Raw genomic sequence first — 16,228 nt, forward strand, 5'->3', positions numbered from 1 at the left:
TTTATAAATACAGAAAACAATAATGGACCCAACACTGAGCCCTGAGGGACTCCACTAATAACATTAGTCCACGATGAGCAGTGTCCATTGATTACCACTCTCTGTCTTCTCCCCCTCAACCACCCCTTTATCCATAGCAGCAATTTGCCTCCAATGTCACACTGCTCCAATTTGTGTAGCAGTCTTCCATGTACAACAGTATCAAAAGCCTTTCTAAGATGCAAGTATATAATATCAAAACTATTCCCTGCATCCAGTTCTTTTGTGACTGCATCATAGTATCCAATCAAATTGGTCAGGCAAGACTTCCCCTTAAGAAAACCATGCTGTGTCCGAGCTATAACTGGAGTCTTGTCTAAATGATCCTGCAGTGCTTCTTTAACCAGTGCCTCCATTAATTTTCTTGGAACAGAAGTTAAGCTCACAGGTGTATAATTACTTGTGTCAGCCTTTGATCCTCCTTTGTGAATTGGGTTCACATTTGCACATTTCCAGTCTATGGGTACCTCCCCTGAGTCCAAGGAAGCTCTCATAATTATGGCTAAGGGTTTGCTTACTTCCTTTGCTGTCTCCTTTAATACAACTGGATAGATCCCATCCACCCCGGGTGCCTTTCTTGTGTTTATCTTCAACAATTTCTCCTCCACTTTACTCCCAGTTATTTCAAGATTCTTTAGCTTACTGCTAGAGTTGAATACACCTCTCGCATTCCCCTCGCTGAATAACTCCTCATGTGTGAATGTCGATGCAAAATATTCATTTAGTTTGTTAGCTACCTGAGCAGGATCATCAACAGTTGACCCATCAATATCAAGTGGACCAATCTGATTCATCCCCTTCTTTCTAGAGTTTACATAAGTAAAGAACTCTTTGCTGTTTTTCTTTGCATCCCTTGCCAAGGATTTCTCGTAATCTGCCTTCGCCTGGTAAACCTCTTTTGTAATTTGGTTGCATATCAACTTGTATCTATCATAGGCTTCTGTGTCGTGTTAATTTTTAAGTATCCCATGCATTTTTCTTCTCTGCCATATGCCTCATTAATTCATCTGACATCCATTTTGGCCTAAAAATTGAAGAATATTTCTTAGTTGGTATGTAAAGCCTAGTAGCTTCCAAGATAAGTTCTTTGAATGCTTCCCATTTTGAATTTGCTGTTGGTAACATCATCAGTTGGTCATACTGTATAGAATTTAAATACTGTCTCAGTCCATCGTAGTCACCTTTACGGAAGCAATAACCCTTCCCTTTACCCCTAATGGTAGTTACCGCTTTGAGTAAATCCCACTTCAGCACACTGTGATCACTGCCACCTAATGGTTCATTTATCTGCAGATTCTTAATGCATGAAGAATCACTGCTGATAATCAAATCAAGAGTATTACTCCCTCTAGTTGCCTCCTGAACATGCTGATGTAGAAAACAATCATCCAATACATCCACAAACGCCCTGCTAGTGTGTGAGTGATCACTGCCACCTAATGGTTCATTTATCTGCAGATTCTTAATGCATGAAGAATCACTGCTGATAATCAAATCAAGAGTATTACTCCCTCTAGTTGCCTCCTGAACATGCTGATGTAGAAAACAATCATCCAATAAATCCACAAACGCCCTGCTAGTGTGTGAGTGACCAGCCCCCAAATTCCAGTCAATATCTGGGAAATTAAAATCTCCCATTATAAGACTCTCTGATTTACTGGCCCACTCTATTTCCCTGTACAGTTTCTTATTATACTCATCAGAGTCATTAGGCCTATAGCACACTCCTACTCTCAATTTTGATCTCCCAATGCTTATGTCACACCAAACTGACTCAACACTGCACTGTCCAGCGATGTCGACTGGCTTCACTTCCTTGGTTTTTATGTGTTTCTTAACTAATAGCATAACCCCCTCCCCCCTTCTTATCCTGTCTATCCTTTCTGTAGACGTTGTACTCCCCAAATTCCAGTTCTGCATCCCTTATATCTGTGTGACACCACGTCTCTGATATCCCAACAATATCTGCCTTTGACGTTTTGAGCAATACCTCAAATTCATCAAATTTATTTACTAAACTCCTAGCATTGGTGTACACGCAAGTATACCTGCACCTGTTTCTATTCTTAGCTACCCTAACACAACCCATGTGTTTACTTGTACCGCAATGGCTCCCAGCAGTCTCTGAAATATCATGCATCTTGTTTTTCAGGCTTCTGCTCATTCTAATAGAAGCAGTGCAAGAATCTCTTTCACCTCTGCCGGTGGCTACTGTCAATCTATTGGTCTTTGTCTCCCCCCAAGCTAGTAGTTTTCCGACCCACCTAACACTGCCTCGATAGCATCAGCAAATATTCTTGCACCCTTTCTATTTAAGTGTATCCCATCCCTATAGAAGCAATCTCTCCTGTTAACAAGTACAGTACAGGCTGAAAAAAATTCTACCCCTTGAGCCTTGCACAATCTTTCCAGGGCCGAATTGATCGACAAGGCTCTCATCATATACTCCCTCCTATCGTGTCTGGGCAGAATTGCAGACAATTTCAAATTCAACCCTAATTCTCGGCTTTTGTACAACAGTTACCTGTACTGGTTAAGTAATTCTGCCGGTCTCCTACTCTTAATATCATTAGTGCCAACGTGTACAACTATATCACCTTTTGTGCCCTTAAAAGATGATACCTGCTCTACAACGTCATCAACCTTTGCCCCTGGGAGACAAACCCTGGTCTTGTTCCACCTATCCTTTTTACAAAGCATGTTCCCCGTTTCCCTGACAATAGAGTCACCAACAACTACTAGTTCCTTCGGGACCAGTGGATTCTGCCTTGGGGGTTGCCTCTGTGTCACGTGATGCCCAAGTGCAAGCTCTGGTGTTGATGTGGGCAGCTGAGAGCTTGATGGGCCCCTCAATTTGGTTTCTTCGAGGGCATCCACCCTGTCCTTCAAGCTCTCATATAGGCCCACAAGAACGCTGAGTTGTTGTCTGATATCGATACACTCCTTGCATCGCGCACACACAAAGACATCCCCCATGGCAGTATCATGTCCCGTACCCGATTGCTCTGCAAACATCAAGCAAACAGTGCATTTTATAAGGCTGTGAGTCAGAGGACAACTGCCCCCCTCAGTTCTGCTCTGAGCCACAGCATTTCCATTAGCTTGAGTCTTTTGCTTTGCTACTCTGGTCTGAGTCATGATTCTATTAATTTATTAATTAAGTATAATTAATTATGTTATGTTATTAATTATGTTAAATATAATTAATTATGTTACGTTTGTAAAGTAAGTCTTTATATGTATTTATTTAAAAGTACAATTTAACTGCTAATGAAGTTCAACTAACGCTATCTAGTACGGTATATAACTATTGTATCACAAAGGCGGGAACTTACGAACTTTATATCTATGGACTCTTAAGTATTAATTAACTTTCAAATCTCGCTGTCTCAATTCACAATAAACTAACGATCCTTACTAGGTCTATAAGCTACTTACGGAAATAATTCGATGTAAAAAATATTCAATCAAGCGACTAAAGATGGCTAAAGAACGCCTCGTTCAGCGGAGTTGCAAACACGCGGATACCCTTACTGATACTTGATGCAATTACAAGGCCGAGTAAAGAATAAATACACCAAATTAATCAGAAAATCACAAAATAATGTTATACTACTAAATTTAAATCAAAAGTTTTAGAAAAACAATAATTTCAAATCAATAAATAAGAAAAATCCAATCCACTTAGCGGCTTTGATCACGACCGTCTCCTAGTAGCCTCGTCAGTACACCATCGCCATTCGCTATACTTAAAGATATAATTACCATTAGGAGTAAAGGAAATGGTTTTTGCTTCCGTAAAGGTTACTACAGTGGTTTCAGACAGTTTTTAAATTCTGGTCTGTGGTATCAACTGATGATGTTACCAACAGCAAATTCTAAGTGGGAAGGATTCAAGGAATTAATCATGGAAGCTACTAAAAGTATCATACCTATTAAGAAATATTGTTCTAGGTTTAGGCCTAAATGGTTGTCAAATGAACTAATGAGACTCGTGGCAGAGAAGAACAATGTATGGGATGCATATAAATTATCAGGTAACACAGAAGCCTATGGCAGATATAAGCTAGTCTGTAATTAAGTCACAAAAGAGGTTAGGCAGGCGAAGGCAGATTATGAGAAATCTTTGGCAAAGGATGCTAAGAAAAACAGCAAGGATTTCTTTACTTATATAAACTTTAAAAGGAAGGGGATGAATCTGAATGGTCCACTTGATATCGATGGTTTGACCGTTGATGATTGTGCTCAGATAGCAAACATACTGAATGAGTATTTTGAATCTACATTCACACATGAGGAGGTATTAAGGTTTGAAAATGGCAGAAGGTTATCAAATTGTAACAGGGTGCTTAATGATTTTTTTATCATTAGCAAAGGCACATGATGCAAGAAACAAGTTTATATAGAATCAGCCAAAAAAAAAAAAAAAAAAAAAAATCCCTTATTTCACCCATCTACTCACTCAAAATGTTTGTCAAGTTCTGCCTTGAATCTATTTAAGCTATCCACTTCTACAACAACAGATAGAAATTTGTTCCAGCAATCAACCACCCGCTGGCTAAAGGCAAACTTCCGCACATCTATCCAACAACCGTGTTTCCTCAATTTGAATTTATGCCCTCTCAGACAATTATTCTGAGCAAGAAGAAGAATCCCATTTGCATTGAGCATGCTCAAACCATTCAAGGCTTTATACACCTCTATCAGATCACCTCGCCGGTGCCTAGTCTCCAGACACTGTAATTTGCAAAACTTAAGCCTTTCTTCGTAAGAGCAACCCTTTGTTCCATTCACTAATCTTGTTGCCCTTTTCTGTACTTGTTCCAACAGCTCTGCATCCTTCTTAAAATGAGGTTTCCAGACCTGTACACAGTACTCAAGGCCTGACCATTGCCGTATACAAGGGGATAATCACTTCCTTATCCGTGCTAGAAAAATTCCTGTATATCATTGACAAGACACCATGAGCTATTCTTGCAGACCATCTGCACTGCTCAGAAATTTATGTCTGCCCGCACAATTACCCCCAGTTCCTTTTCATTCTCTACCACTGTCAGTGTGGTACCACAGAGTTGATACGGTACTCTGGGTTTTCTGCTTCCCATATGTAGTACTTGACATTTGTGAATGTTAAACTTCACCTGCCACCTCCCAGCCCATCTGCTCAACCTTTCTAGATCCTGTTGCAGCAGTGTACTGTCATTAACAACCCTGCCAACCTTTGTATCGTCTGAAAACTTGGACATTAAGCTTGATATACCATCATCAATATCATTTAGAAATGCAGAAAACAACAGTAGACCCAACACTGAACCCTGAGGGACTGCACTAATAACATTAGTCCACAACAGTCTTCCATGTGCAACAGTATCAAAGGCTTTTCTAAGATCCAAATATATGATATCAAAGTTATTCTTTGCATCCAGTTCCTTTGTGAGTACATCACAGTATCCAATCAAATTTGTCAGACAAGACTTCCCCTTAACAAACCCATGCTGTGTCCGAGCTATAACTGAAGTCTTGTCAAGATGATCCTGCAATGCTTCTTTAACCAGTGCCTCCATTAATTTCACTGGAACAGAAGTTACACTAACAGGTCTAAAATTACCTGCGTCTCCCTTTGATCCTGCTTTGTGGACTGGGGTCATATTTGCACATCTCCAGATAATGGGTACCTCCCCTGAGTCCAAGGAAGCTCTCATAATTATGGCTAAGGGATTGCTTACTTCCTTTGCCACCTCTTTAATACAACTGGATAGATTCCATCCACCACAGGTACCTTTCTTGTGTTTATCTTCAACAATTTCTCCTTTTTTTTTTTTTTTTTTTTTCTTCTGTAGTTGTTGGCACATAGGCTTCTGTGGCCATAATGCACCTCCCAAGGTTTTTGCAGTACTTTGATCCAAGCCCAAGGCGGGAATCGAACCCGCGACCTTTGGGTTGCCAGGCAGGCACTTTACTCACCCGGCTAGCCCGGTCGGCTCACACAATTTCTCCTCCACTGTACTCTCAGTTATTACAACATTATCTAGCTTACTGCCAAAGTTGAATACACATCTGGCATTCCCTTTCCTGAATTTTGTAATCACTGAGAGCAAAGTGGAGGAGAAATTGTTGAAGTTAAACATAAGAAAGGCACCTGGGGTGGATGGGATCTATCCAGTTATATTAAAGGAGGCAGCAAAGGAAGTAAGCAAACCTTTAGCCATAATTATGAGAGCATCCTTGGACTCAGGGGAGGTCCCAATGGACTGGAGATGTGCAAATGTATCTCCAATTCACAAAGGGGGGGGGGAGCGAAGGGTGATACAAGTAATTACAGACCAGTTAGTTTAACTTCTGTTCCGGGTAAAATAATGGAGTCACTGGTTAAAGATGCATTGCAGGATCATTTAGACAAGACTGCAGCAATAATTCAGATACAGCATGGGTTTGTTAAGGGAAAGTCTTGTCTGACAAATTTTATTGGTTATTATGATGTGGTTACAAAGGAACTGGATGCAAAAAACAATTTTGATATCATATACTTGGATTTCAGGAAAGCTTTTGACACTGTTGTGCATGAAAGACTATTGTACAAATTGGAGCAGAATGGTATTAAGGGTAAGTTGCTACAATGTATAAAAGGGTTGTTCAGCGGGAGAAGACAGAGTGAATCAGTGGATGCTGCTCTTCAGACTAATGCTATCAGTGGAGTCCTATAGGGTTCGGTGTTGGGCCCACTGTTGTTTTGTATATTTATCAATGATATCGATGAAGGTATATTGCATTTAGTGTCGAAGTTTGCAGATGATACAAAGGTTGGCAGGGTTGTTAATGACAGTGATGCCAGTGTGCTACTGCAACAGGATCTAGAAAATTTGGGCAGATGGGCTGAGAAGTGGCAACTGAAGTTTAACATTGACAAATGAAAAGTACTGTATAGGGGTAGAAGTAACCCCAGAGGAAGTACCAACTGTGTGATACTACACTTTAGGTGGTAGACAATGAAAAAGACCTGGGAGTAGGGCTTATAATACAGAGATCTGTCATTTTTTTTCGGTTTTGATACAAAAAAATATCATACAGGCTTTTCGGTACCAATTAAAAAAAAAAAGTCTAAAATTTAATCACATAAAGGTTATTAAATCACCTTTATGTGATTAAGACATTGTTATCGCTATTAGGAAATGTTTGATTAATCATTGATAGGACACCATGCAATATTGCAACCTGTCCACAATTCTTGGACAACTTGATGTCTGACTGTATTGTAATTCCCAAGTCCGTTCCTCCACTACTGACTTTAGTTCAACTCCACCAAGTGTATAAGTTATTTTGGGGTCGCTGTTCCCCAGGTGTAAGACCTTACATTTTGCTGAATTAAAGCATAGCTGCCACTTTTCTGACCATCCCGGAAGTCTATCAAGGTCACTCTGAAGAAGCTTTGCTTGGTGGCGATCATTAAATACTCTACTGATCTTTACATCATCTGCAAGTTTAGACCACACGCCCTCCATCCCTTCATAGATGTTATTTAAGATAATCAAAAAGAACAGTGGTCCCAATACTGATCCTTGGGGAACCCCACTACTTACATTAACCCAATCTGAGGATTAACCATTTATCACAACCCTCTGCCTGGTGCCCTCAAGCCATCATTCTATCCATGTAAGGATTTTTCCTATGATTCCAGCCTGCTCCAACTTATAAAGTAATCACTCATGTGGGACTGAGTCAAATGTTTTGCTGAAATCCAAATTAACAATGTCAAAATTATTCCCTAAATCCAGCTCACGAGTGACCTGTCAAAATGGCTAACGATATTTGTTAAACATGATTTTCTCTTTACAAAACCATGCTGTGTATCCTACAGAATTCCATTTCCATCTAAATGATCTTGAATTCCACCCGTGATTATTACCTCCATGATTTTCTTTACTGCTGAAGTTAGACTGGCTGGTCGGTAATTTCCTGCTACACTCCTAGAACGGCCTTTATGTTTCAATTTACACCAATCCAACGGAATCTCTCCTGAGTCCAGTGATGCTCTCATAACTAGCCTTAGTGGTTCAATGCACTCACTTGCCACCTCCTTCTAGATTATAGGGTATATGCTATCAACCACAGGAGCCTTACTCGCCTGTAGGTGCAAAAGTTCCCATTAAATAATGGGAACATACAGGTCTGGAGGCCTCATTTCAAGAAGGATGTAGAGCTGCTGGAACGGGTACAGAGAAGGGCAACAAGATTAGTGAATGGAATAAAGGGTTGCTCTTACGAAGAAAGGCTTAAGTTTTGCAAATTACAGAGTCTGGAGACCAGGCACCGGCGAGGTGTTCTGATAGAGGTGTATAAGGCTTGGAATGGTTTGAGCATGCTCAATGACAATGGGATTCTTCATCTTGCTCAGAATAATCACCTCAGAGGGCATAAATTCAAATTGAGGAAGGACGGATGTCGGGTAGATGTGCGGAAATTTGCCTTTGGCCAGCGGGTGGTTGGTTGGTGGAACCGACTTCCATCACTTGTTGTTGAAGTTGATAGCCTAAACAAATTTAAGGCTGAACTGGACAGGTATTTTGAACGAACGCAGGGGTGAAATGGGAGTGGTGTGTGTTTTTTTTTTTTTTTTTTTTGGCTGATGCTAAATAAGCTTGCTTTCTTGCATCATATGCCTCTACTAATGCTAATGCTAAAACATATGGAGCGAGGTAATGGGTTAAATAAGGGGTTTTTTTTTGGCCGATGCTATATAAGCTTGCTTTCTTGCATCATGTGCTCTTGCTAATGCTAACTTAATATGCTTAGGGGAAATATCGCAGTTAACTAAAATGGCAAGCAATTGTGTTTTATGACCTTGTCAATATACATTATTCAGTCAAAACTTTATGACCACCTACCTAATAGTGGGTATGTCTTCCTTTTGCTGCCAAGTACTGCTCTCACAGTGCTAACCAAGACTCTATAAGTTCTTTGAACTTTGTTGGAAGTCTATTGTGACATGTTGTGAGGATTGCATTACACAGATCTGTGATAGTCCGTTATCATCATCATCATCATCAGCCATTTTCAATCCACTGCAGGATGAACGCCTCTTTCTCTCAGCCTCTCTCAGCAACTTTCCAGTTCCTTCTGTTTAGAGCAGTGGCCATCCATTTACTACCCACAAACTAATGAATTTCATCTATCCATGTCGCCTTTGCCTTCCAGGTTTTCTTCTAGCTCCTCTTGGATACCATTCTGTTATTTTCTTAGTCCATCTGTCATCATGTCTTCGAGCTATGTGTCCTGCCCAAGACCATTTTAGTTCTTTAGTTTTGATAAGAATGTCCTTTACTTGAGTTTGCTGCCTAATCCATGTGTTTCTCTTCTTATCTAACAGTCTGATTCCCAATATATTTCGTTCCATTCTTCGCTGTGTAGTTCTCAGCTTCTCTTCCATTCTTTTGGTGAGTGCCCAAGTTTCACTTCCATAAGTCATGGTGGGGAGTATACATTGGTTCATTATTTTACGTTTCAGATAAACTGGGATATTGCTCTTCAGTATGTGACTATATTTCCTGAATGCCATCCATCCAAAATTTATTCTTCTTTTGACTTTTAGCCATTTATCATTATTACAACTAATAACTTGTCCCACATAAGTATATAACTCCACCTTTTCAATTACTGCTCCTTCAATCATTATTTCCCTTTCTGTGGCATACTTGTTCATCGTTACTTTTGTTTTAGCCGTATTCATCTTTAGTCCAAAATCCTTACTAGCTGTGCATAATTGATTAAGATTTTCCTCTAATTCTTTGGGATCGTGGCTTATGACCACAATGTCATCTGCAAATCGTAAATGGTTTAGGTACTCTCCGTTCACATTACTCCTTTCTGCGACCAGTCTAATCTTCTGAAAGCTTCCTCAAGGGCAGCAGTAAACAGCTTCGGAGATATTGTGTCTCCTTGTCAAACTCCTTTCTCAATTTTAAATTTCCTGCTGTCTTTGTCTAGTCTAATAAAGGAGGTAGCACTCTCATATATTTCCTTCAAAATCATAATATATGGGGTATCTATGCCTTGTCTTTCCAGTGCCCGAAACATTGCCTTATGCTGTATGGAGTCAAATGCATTTTCATAATCCACAAATGCCAGGCATAATGGTGTTTTATATTCATTTGCTTTCTCCATTAGCTGTGATATTACGTGAAGGTGATCCATAGTTGAGAATCCTGTCCTAAAGCCAGCTTGCTCTTTCGGTTGATTCTCATCAAGTATTCTTTCTAATCTGTTAGTAATGACCCTTGTGAACAACTTGTAGATGTGGGATAACAAGCTAATTAGTCTATAGTTTCCAATTTCTGATTTATCTCCTTTCTTATGCAGCAAAACTATGATTGCATTATTCCACTGCTTAGGCGTCACACCTTTTCTAATGCACTTTGTGAAGAGCCTTGCCAGTTTTTGTGTTATGTCTCTTCCTCCCAATTTTAACAACTCTACAGTAACTTCATCTTCCCCCAGGGCTTTCTGAGTCTTCATTTTCTTCAATGCATGTTCTACCTCATCAGGAAGAATATCGGGTATGTCAAATGTGTTGCAACTTTGCAGTCCATCTTCCCCACTGGATATACATTTGGATTGATGGCCTGGTGTGAAACTTGGAAATGACAATGTTCTCTATATTATATGACAGCTTCTGAGAAGTACCGCTTACGGCATATTGGGCTATATTGACAAACATCTCTGGTACTGTGTGCACCAATCTCTTGTGAGATTACTTACCAATGGCATCCCAGCGGTGCAGGCTTCACTTACATGCTATGGACTGGACATTGTACTACTTTTCAGAGTTAGAATATGTTGAGTGTGTGTTTATATACATGTATAGGCTTAAAAAAAGAAAAAAGAACATATACAAGACATAAGATAATTGATTTAGTGCTTTTAGAATGCTTAGATCACTAATTTCTTGGCATTGAGGCAAACTAATTTTGTCAAAGGGATTCAAAGAGAATGTCTCATAAGCTGATATAATGGACACACTACCAAAGTGATCTCTGCCCACTTATGTTTGGATTTAGCCTACACAAAAACACACATTTTGTTGAGTTAACAATGTTTAGTTATCTAGTACAGCATTAAATGCAGTTAGAGTTCATAACAGTTTATGAACTCGAACTGTATTTGAAAAATCACCAGAGGAATACTGCATATTCTATAATTTAGGTCAATTTTGTGTATAAGGTTACCCTTAGTTTTTGTCTTGAAAATTCATCTTTAATCATATTTCCTGTATAAGTTGATTTTCCCCTTCTTTACAATTATAAATATCTTTGCTGCAAAAAATAATACATTTTAAGGGTCACTGTCTAATTTTTAATTCTATTATTTCTGCTCTTTCTTTTTAAAAGTTTACACTTGCATTTTATTACACTGTACAGTACTGCCTTATGCAGCATGTCTTGAAACCAAACCTATAGGCGTAGATGACAAGTGACACTGCTCAATGAAGCTGAGCCACTGCCTGTTTGGCACTGTACTGCTAATTGACTTCTCTGTAATAATGCATCAAAATGGAAGCAAATTTGCATTATAAAGTGACAATAAAGGAGGTTCATTTTTTCAGAACCTTAAGTAAACCCAAAAACATAACATCCAACAGGTTCCATAACCTGTTTTTTCTCTGATGAAGAAGATAAACAAATCCTTTGGTTTTAAAAGCTTAGTGACAATGTATGTTTGTGAGAAATATATATGTAAAATTAATATCAATAAATATACCAGTATTAATTCAGGTCTTCCTAGAATTAAGCAAGTATCTCTAATTCAAGTTTAGGATTTTATACATGACCTATAAGTCAACCTTAAAATTTTAGATAATTTTTTTAGTGCTTCAAAGATTGACTTAATATGCCTGAACACAAGTATCATTCCTTTGAAGATTTTAATGGGAGATTGTCACCATTTGTGATGAAGAAATTTGATTATAAATGTTCAAGTTATTGTCTACTGTATACCATTTACAAAAGCACATTGAATTAAACAGTATATAACAATGCCATTATGAAATATCAGCAGCTTTATCAAAATTCAATTTGCAATTGACTGAGAGACATGATTGTAAGAAAAAACAAATATATTTATTTGAAAAAAAAAAAAAAAAAAAAAAAAAATGCATGATATATTTTTGAATACGCCAAACATACATATAATTATAAAATTTAACGATGTCATTTTTTTTTTTTTTTTTTTTTTATGAAACCCCCAAACACGAAAGGTATCAAAACCTATAGTACTTAGTACCGTGCATGGGCTGAAGGAGAAGTAAGGGGGGTGTGGGAAACTTTGCTCTAGAGACTAAACATGGGTTTCACCACTTCAAGCCTCCAATAAGCAAAGTGGTGGTATTTCACTGATTGATGAAAGTTATCTACCACTAGTAAAAATAATAGGTGAAATACATGAATGTATACCAATGCCACAATAAATGATACAAATACCAGCATATCTGCTTTTCATTTTTGGCATGGTCACAAATACACAAAGCACTCATTGTCTTCACGATGTCCATCCATCTACAGCAACTAGACTCCCAGTGGATGGATTTTGTGAAATTTTATATTTTGATTTTTCAAAGTCAGATAGACACCAAATTTTCAGTGTATTTGTCACTAAAGGTTTTAGGATCAAATCATAGTTTTTTACATTTCACATGTATTTATCCAGTACAAGGTCTGGAATAACTGCAGATATTCCTTTCTCTGAAGTAATACTGAATGAATACATAGGGAATATTCATTCATTATAAGGAACTTAATTTAGATGAGGTTAGTTCAATCAATTTGAGGTAATTGAGAACATATGGCCTATTAATTTTTGATGATTTCATCAAAGTTAATTACAAATTTTTAAGCTCTTATGAGCAGTCAACTTTGTTTAAACAAATTAGTTATTTGGCAAGTTGAACACTGTGCATTGTATATTTTTTGGGGGTTATCAGAGGTTTACCTAAATTCCACATTAGTAACTCTTTTGAAGGGTACAGAACTCTGTAAAAACAAGAATGTGAGTGATGTAGGATTAGCATTAGCAGAGGCATACGATGCAGCAAGCTTATGCAGTATCAGCCAGAAAAAAAAAAAAAAAAAAAAGAAAAAAGCTCCGATTTCACCCCTCTGTTCGTTCCAAATACTTGTCCAGCTCAGTCTTAAATTTGTTTAGGCTATCAACTTCCACAACAAAAGATGGCGGTCTATTCCACCAATCAACTACCCGCTGGCTAAAGGCAAACTTCTGCACATCTATCACAACTGTCTTTCCTCATTGTTGGGATGTCATTACAGTATTTATCCGGCTGCTTAGGCTAGCGGCCCACAGAGCACCACCACCACCAGCCTCTAGTTATTGTCCATGGCATGGGGAATTAAAGCTAGGGTAGTAGGAACACTGAGGAGCTTGCCTCAGCATGCCCAGGCAATGCAGGGGGAGCCCATACTAAGAGTGAAAGTGAAGGACCAAGGAATACCAAGAGAATTGGGAGGACATAGAGGTCTCCTGCACTGGGAGCCCACCCACCTGCAGGAGGGGATGAGGTAGTGTGAAAGTCAAAGGGTAAACAGATTGCTAGGGAGACCAAGAACCAGTAATGGACAAAATGTTCAGGGACAACACATGAAGATCCTACCCAAGGAGGGGGGGAATCTTTATGGCATAATCCTACCTCTAAGGTTGAGTCCTACTGAGAATGGGCCCAGACTTCCCCTCCTTCAGCAGATCCCTCTGTTTCCTGTCCCTTTGTTTTCATCAAGTGGATACTTCCTTCTTTTGTTGCCCACTTTTCTTCCTCTTTGTCCTCCTAACTCTCTTACTATCCCTTGATCCTTCACTTTCATTCAGTCCAGGCTCCCCCTCCCCAAAAAAAAACACTATCCAGGCATGCTGGGGTTTGAACAATGAGATTTTTTTCCTCTCCTTCAAACTAGTTACAACTGCATATATACCATGTTTTTTAATGTGTAATCATAGCTAACAAGGATTATATGAATAAGAATAGCAAAGTTATATGATGAGGTGGCAGTGAAAATATTCATATCTGGGGAATAACAAAGAAAGCTTTATGAGAAGATTTTTTTTTTTTTAATCTAAAAGTAGTCTAAACAAAGAAAATTAATGATAATAATAAAATGAATTTATTCTGATAAACCACAAGCACAATATACTATTACAATGACCTACAGAAACAAAACAAAAGGAAAACGATATTCTAAACAGAAAGTTAATCTCTTAACATTTATAGCTGTTTATTAAATTAATGGAAATACATTAGTAGACCACAAAGCATCTCACCTGATCCTTCCTCCTTGGTTTTGTTAGTGACAGAAACATCTTCCAAACTTTGGGTGTGAGGACTGTCTATAGATAATACATAGCAGACATACTAAGGATGAAACAACATCAAAAACACACAGACAGCGAGAAACATATACACATATATACACACACTACACACATACATTAAATGTAGAAAAAGGTGAAAACGCAACCATATAATTCATAGAGTTAAAGCAATTATAAAACTTGGTGGTGGTGGTTTTAAATGTTTACAGAGATTACATTGCAATAAGTTTCACTGATAATATAACTGAGCTTTTTTGTTTTCCAGGTAGTCATAATTCTTTGTAGTTCCAAAAAAGTGCAAGTTTTGTTTCTGAACAAATTATTATACATTATGTGCACAGGATATGATACACGATATTTATGTTTTTCAAGGGATATTATTCATAACAACTGCTAGAAAACTGTTTTATGTACTGTCTTTCTCTGATTACCTAATCTCTGTAACTATGTACAATAGGTCATTTTGTGCACTAATAATCACATATAATAATACATTAAATAAAATATAAATGCTCAAGGCATAATATATTATGAGTTTAAAATACGCTATAAAATATCGGTATAAATACACCATAGCAAACTCATAATAAAAAACTACAAATAGTGTAAAGGAATTGATTTAATTGTATCTCATATAGTGACTACTTTCACAACAAGTTACCATGTATTGCACTACCTTGAATAAGTAATGCTTCGCTAATAGAGAGGACAATTGTTACTTATTCTCAGTGGTCACCACCACCCAGACAGCAACGTTTCCATTTCAAGGCTAAGCCCTGTTTTAAGCCTTGAAATGGTGCCATCTGGGTGGTGCCCACTGAGAATAAGTAACAATAGTCTTCTCTATCAGTGAAGCATTACTTATTCGAAGTAGTGCAATATATGGTAACTCGGAGTGAAGGTAAGTCAGTACGAGATACAATTAAATCAATGCCTTTACACTACTTATGTAGTTTTTTATTGAGTTTGCTATGGTGTATTTACACTGATAATTTATAATAATACATTAAAAAAAAAAATTTTCCCCTCACTATTTAATGTTAAATATCAACTTTTTTTTCAAATATATTCTCTTTCTTTTTGGAAAGAGAATATATTTGAAAATATTAAAGAAATATACAGTAAGAAATATATTATTGTGGCTGCTAGTCATTGTAAGAAACAAAATTAATGAAACTATTTCTTAATATTTTATCAATTAAGAAATGCCACATTCCTAAAAATTCAAAATTTCATTTCATTCTATGGGCTCATAACAGTTAACACACAAAGTAAATATATTTTTTTTTGAGCAAGACAGTTATGTTATTATATATTGCCTAATATTAGAATAGGAGTACCATATATTATTCAATAGCTCAAATTCAATGAATTAAACCAAATAAAAACTATATGGAAAACTTTATCATTGTATTGTATTGTGTGCAAATTCTGTATACTGTATATTTTGGAATACAAGTCAATCTCCAGTTTTTGTCTTGAGATTTTGTGCTTAGTCATATAATTGCTGTATAAGTCAAGCCTCACCCCCACCATCCTTTCATAGTTATCTTCTGCAGATTTTACTGCATAGTGGTGCATTGCAGTAAAATCTGCATTAAGAATCACTGTCTGCTTTTTAATTCAATTATTTCTGCACTTTCTTTTAGAAGTTTACATTGGAACCTTCTATTTATACCGCACAATATATAATATGCCACATTGAAACCTCCCTTAACAGACACCTCTCTAAAAGGAATGCTTTTTGTTGTGGACACTCAGGCTGGGATCGCAACCACTAGTATTAGAAATTACATGTTTGATGACCTCTCCAAAATGGACA

General features: G+C 37.7%; 1 protein-coding gene across 1 annotated transcript in view; it reads right to left on the reverse strand.

Annotated features, from left to right (window-relative positions):
• l(1)G0196 (inositol hexakisphosphate and diphosphoinositol-pentakisphosphate kinase) overlaps positions 1 to 16,228 on the reverse strand; it is an 832,616-nt gene that overhangs the window by 75,264 nt on the left and 741,124 nt on the right. The window contains exon 28 of the mRNA XM_090381508.1: positions 14,356 to 14,421. Coding sequence (XP_090237634.1) covers positions 14,356 to 14,421 — 66 coding nt within the window. The remainder of the gene's footprint in view (positions 1 to 14,355; positions 14,422 to 16,228) is intronic.

This window comes from Mastigoproctus giganteus, chromosome 9, assembly GCF_048544385.1.
Source record: "Mastigoproctus giganteus isolate SK-2022 chromosome 9, ASM4854438v1, whole genome shotgun sequence".
NCBI lineage: Eukaryota > Metazoa > Arthropoda > Arachnida > Uropygi > Thelyphonidae > Mastigoproctus > Mastigoproctus giganteus.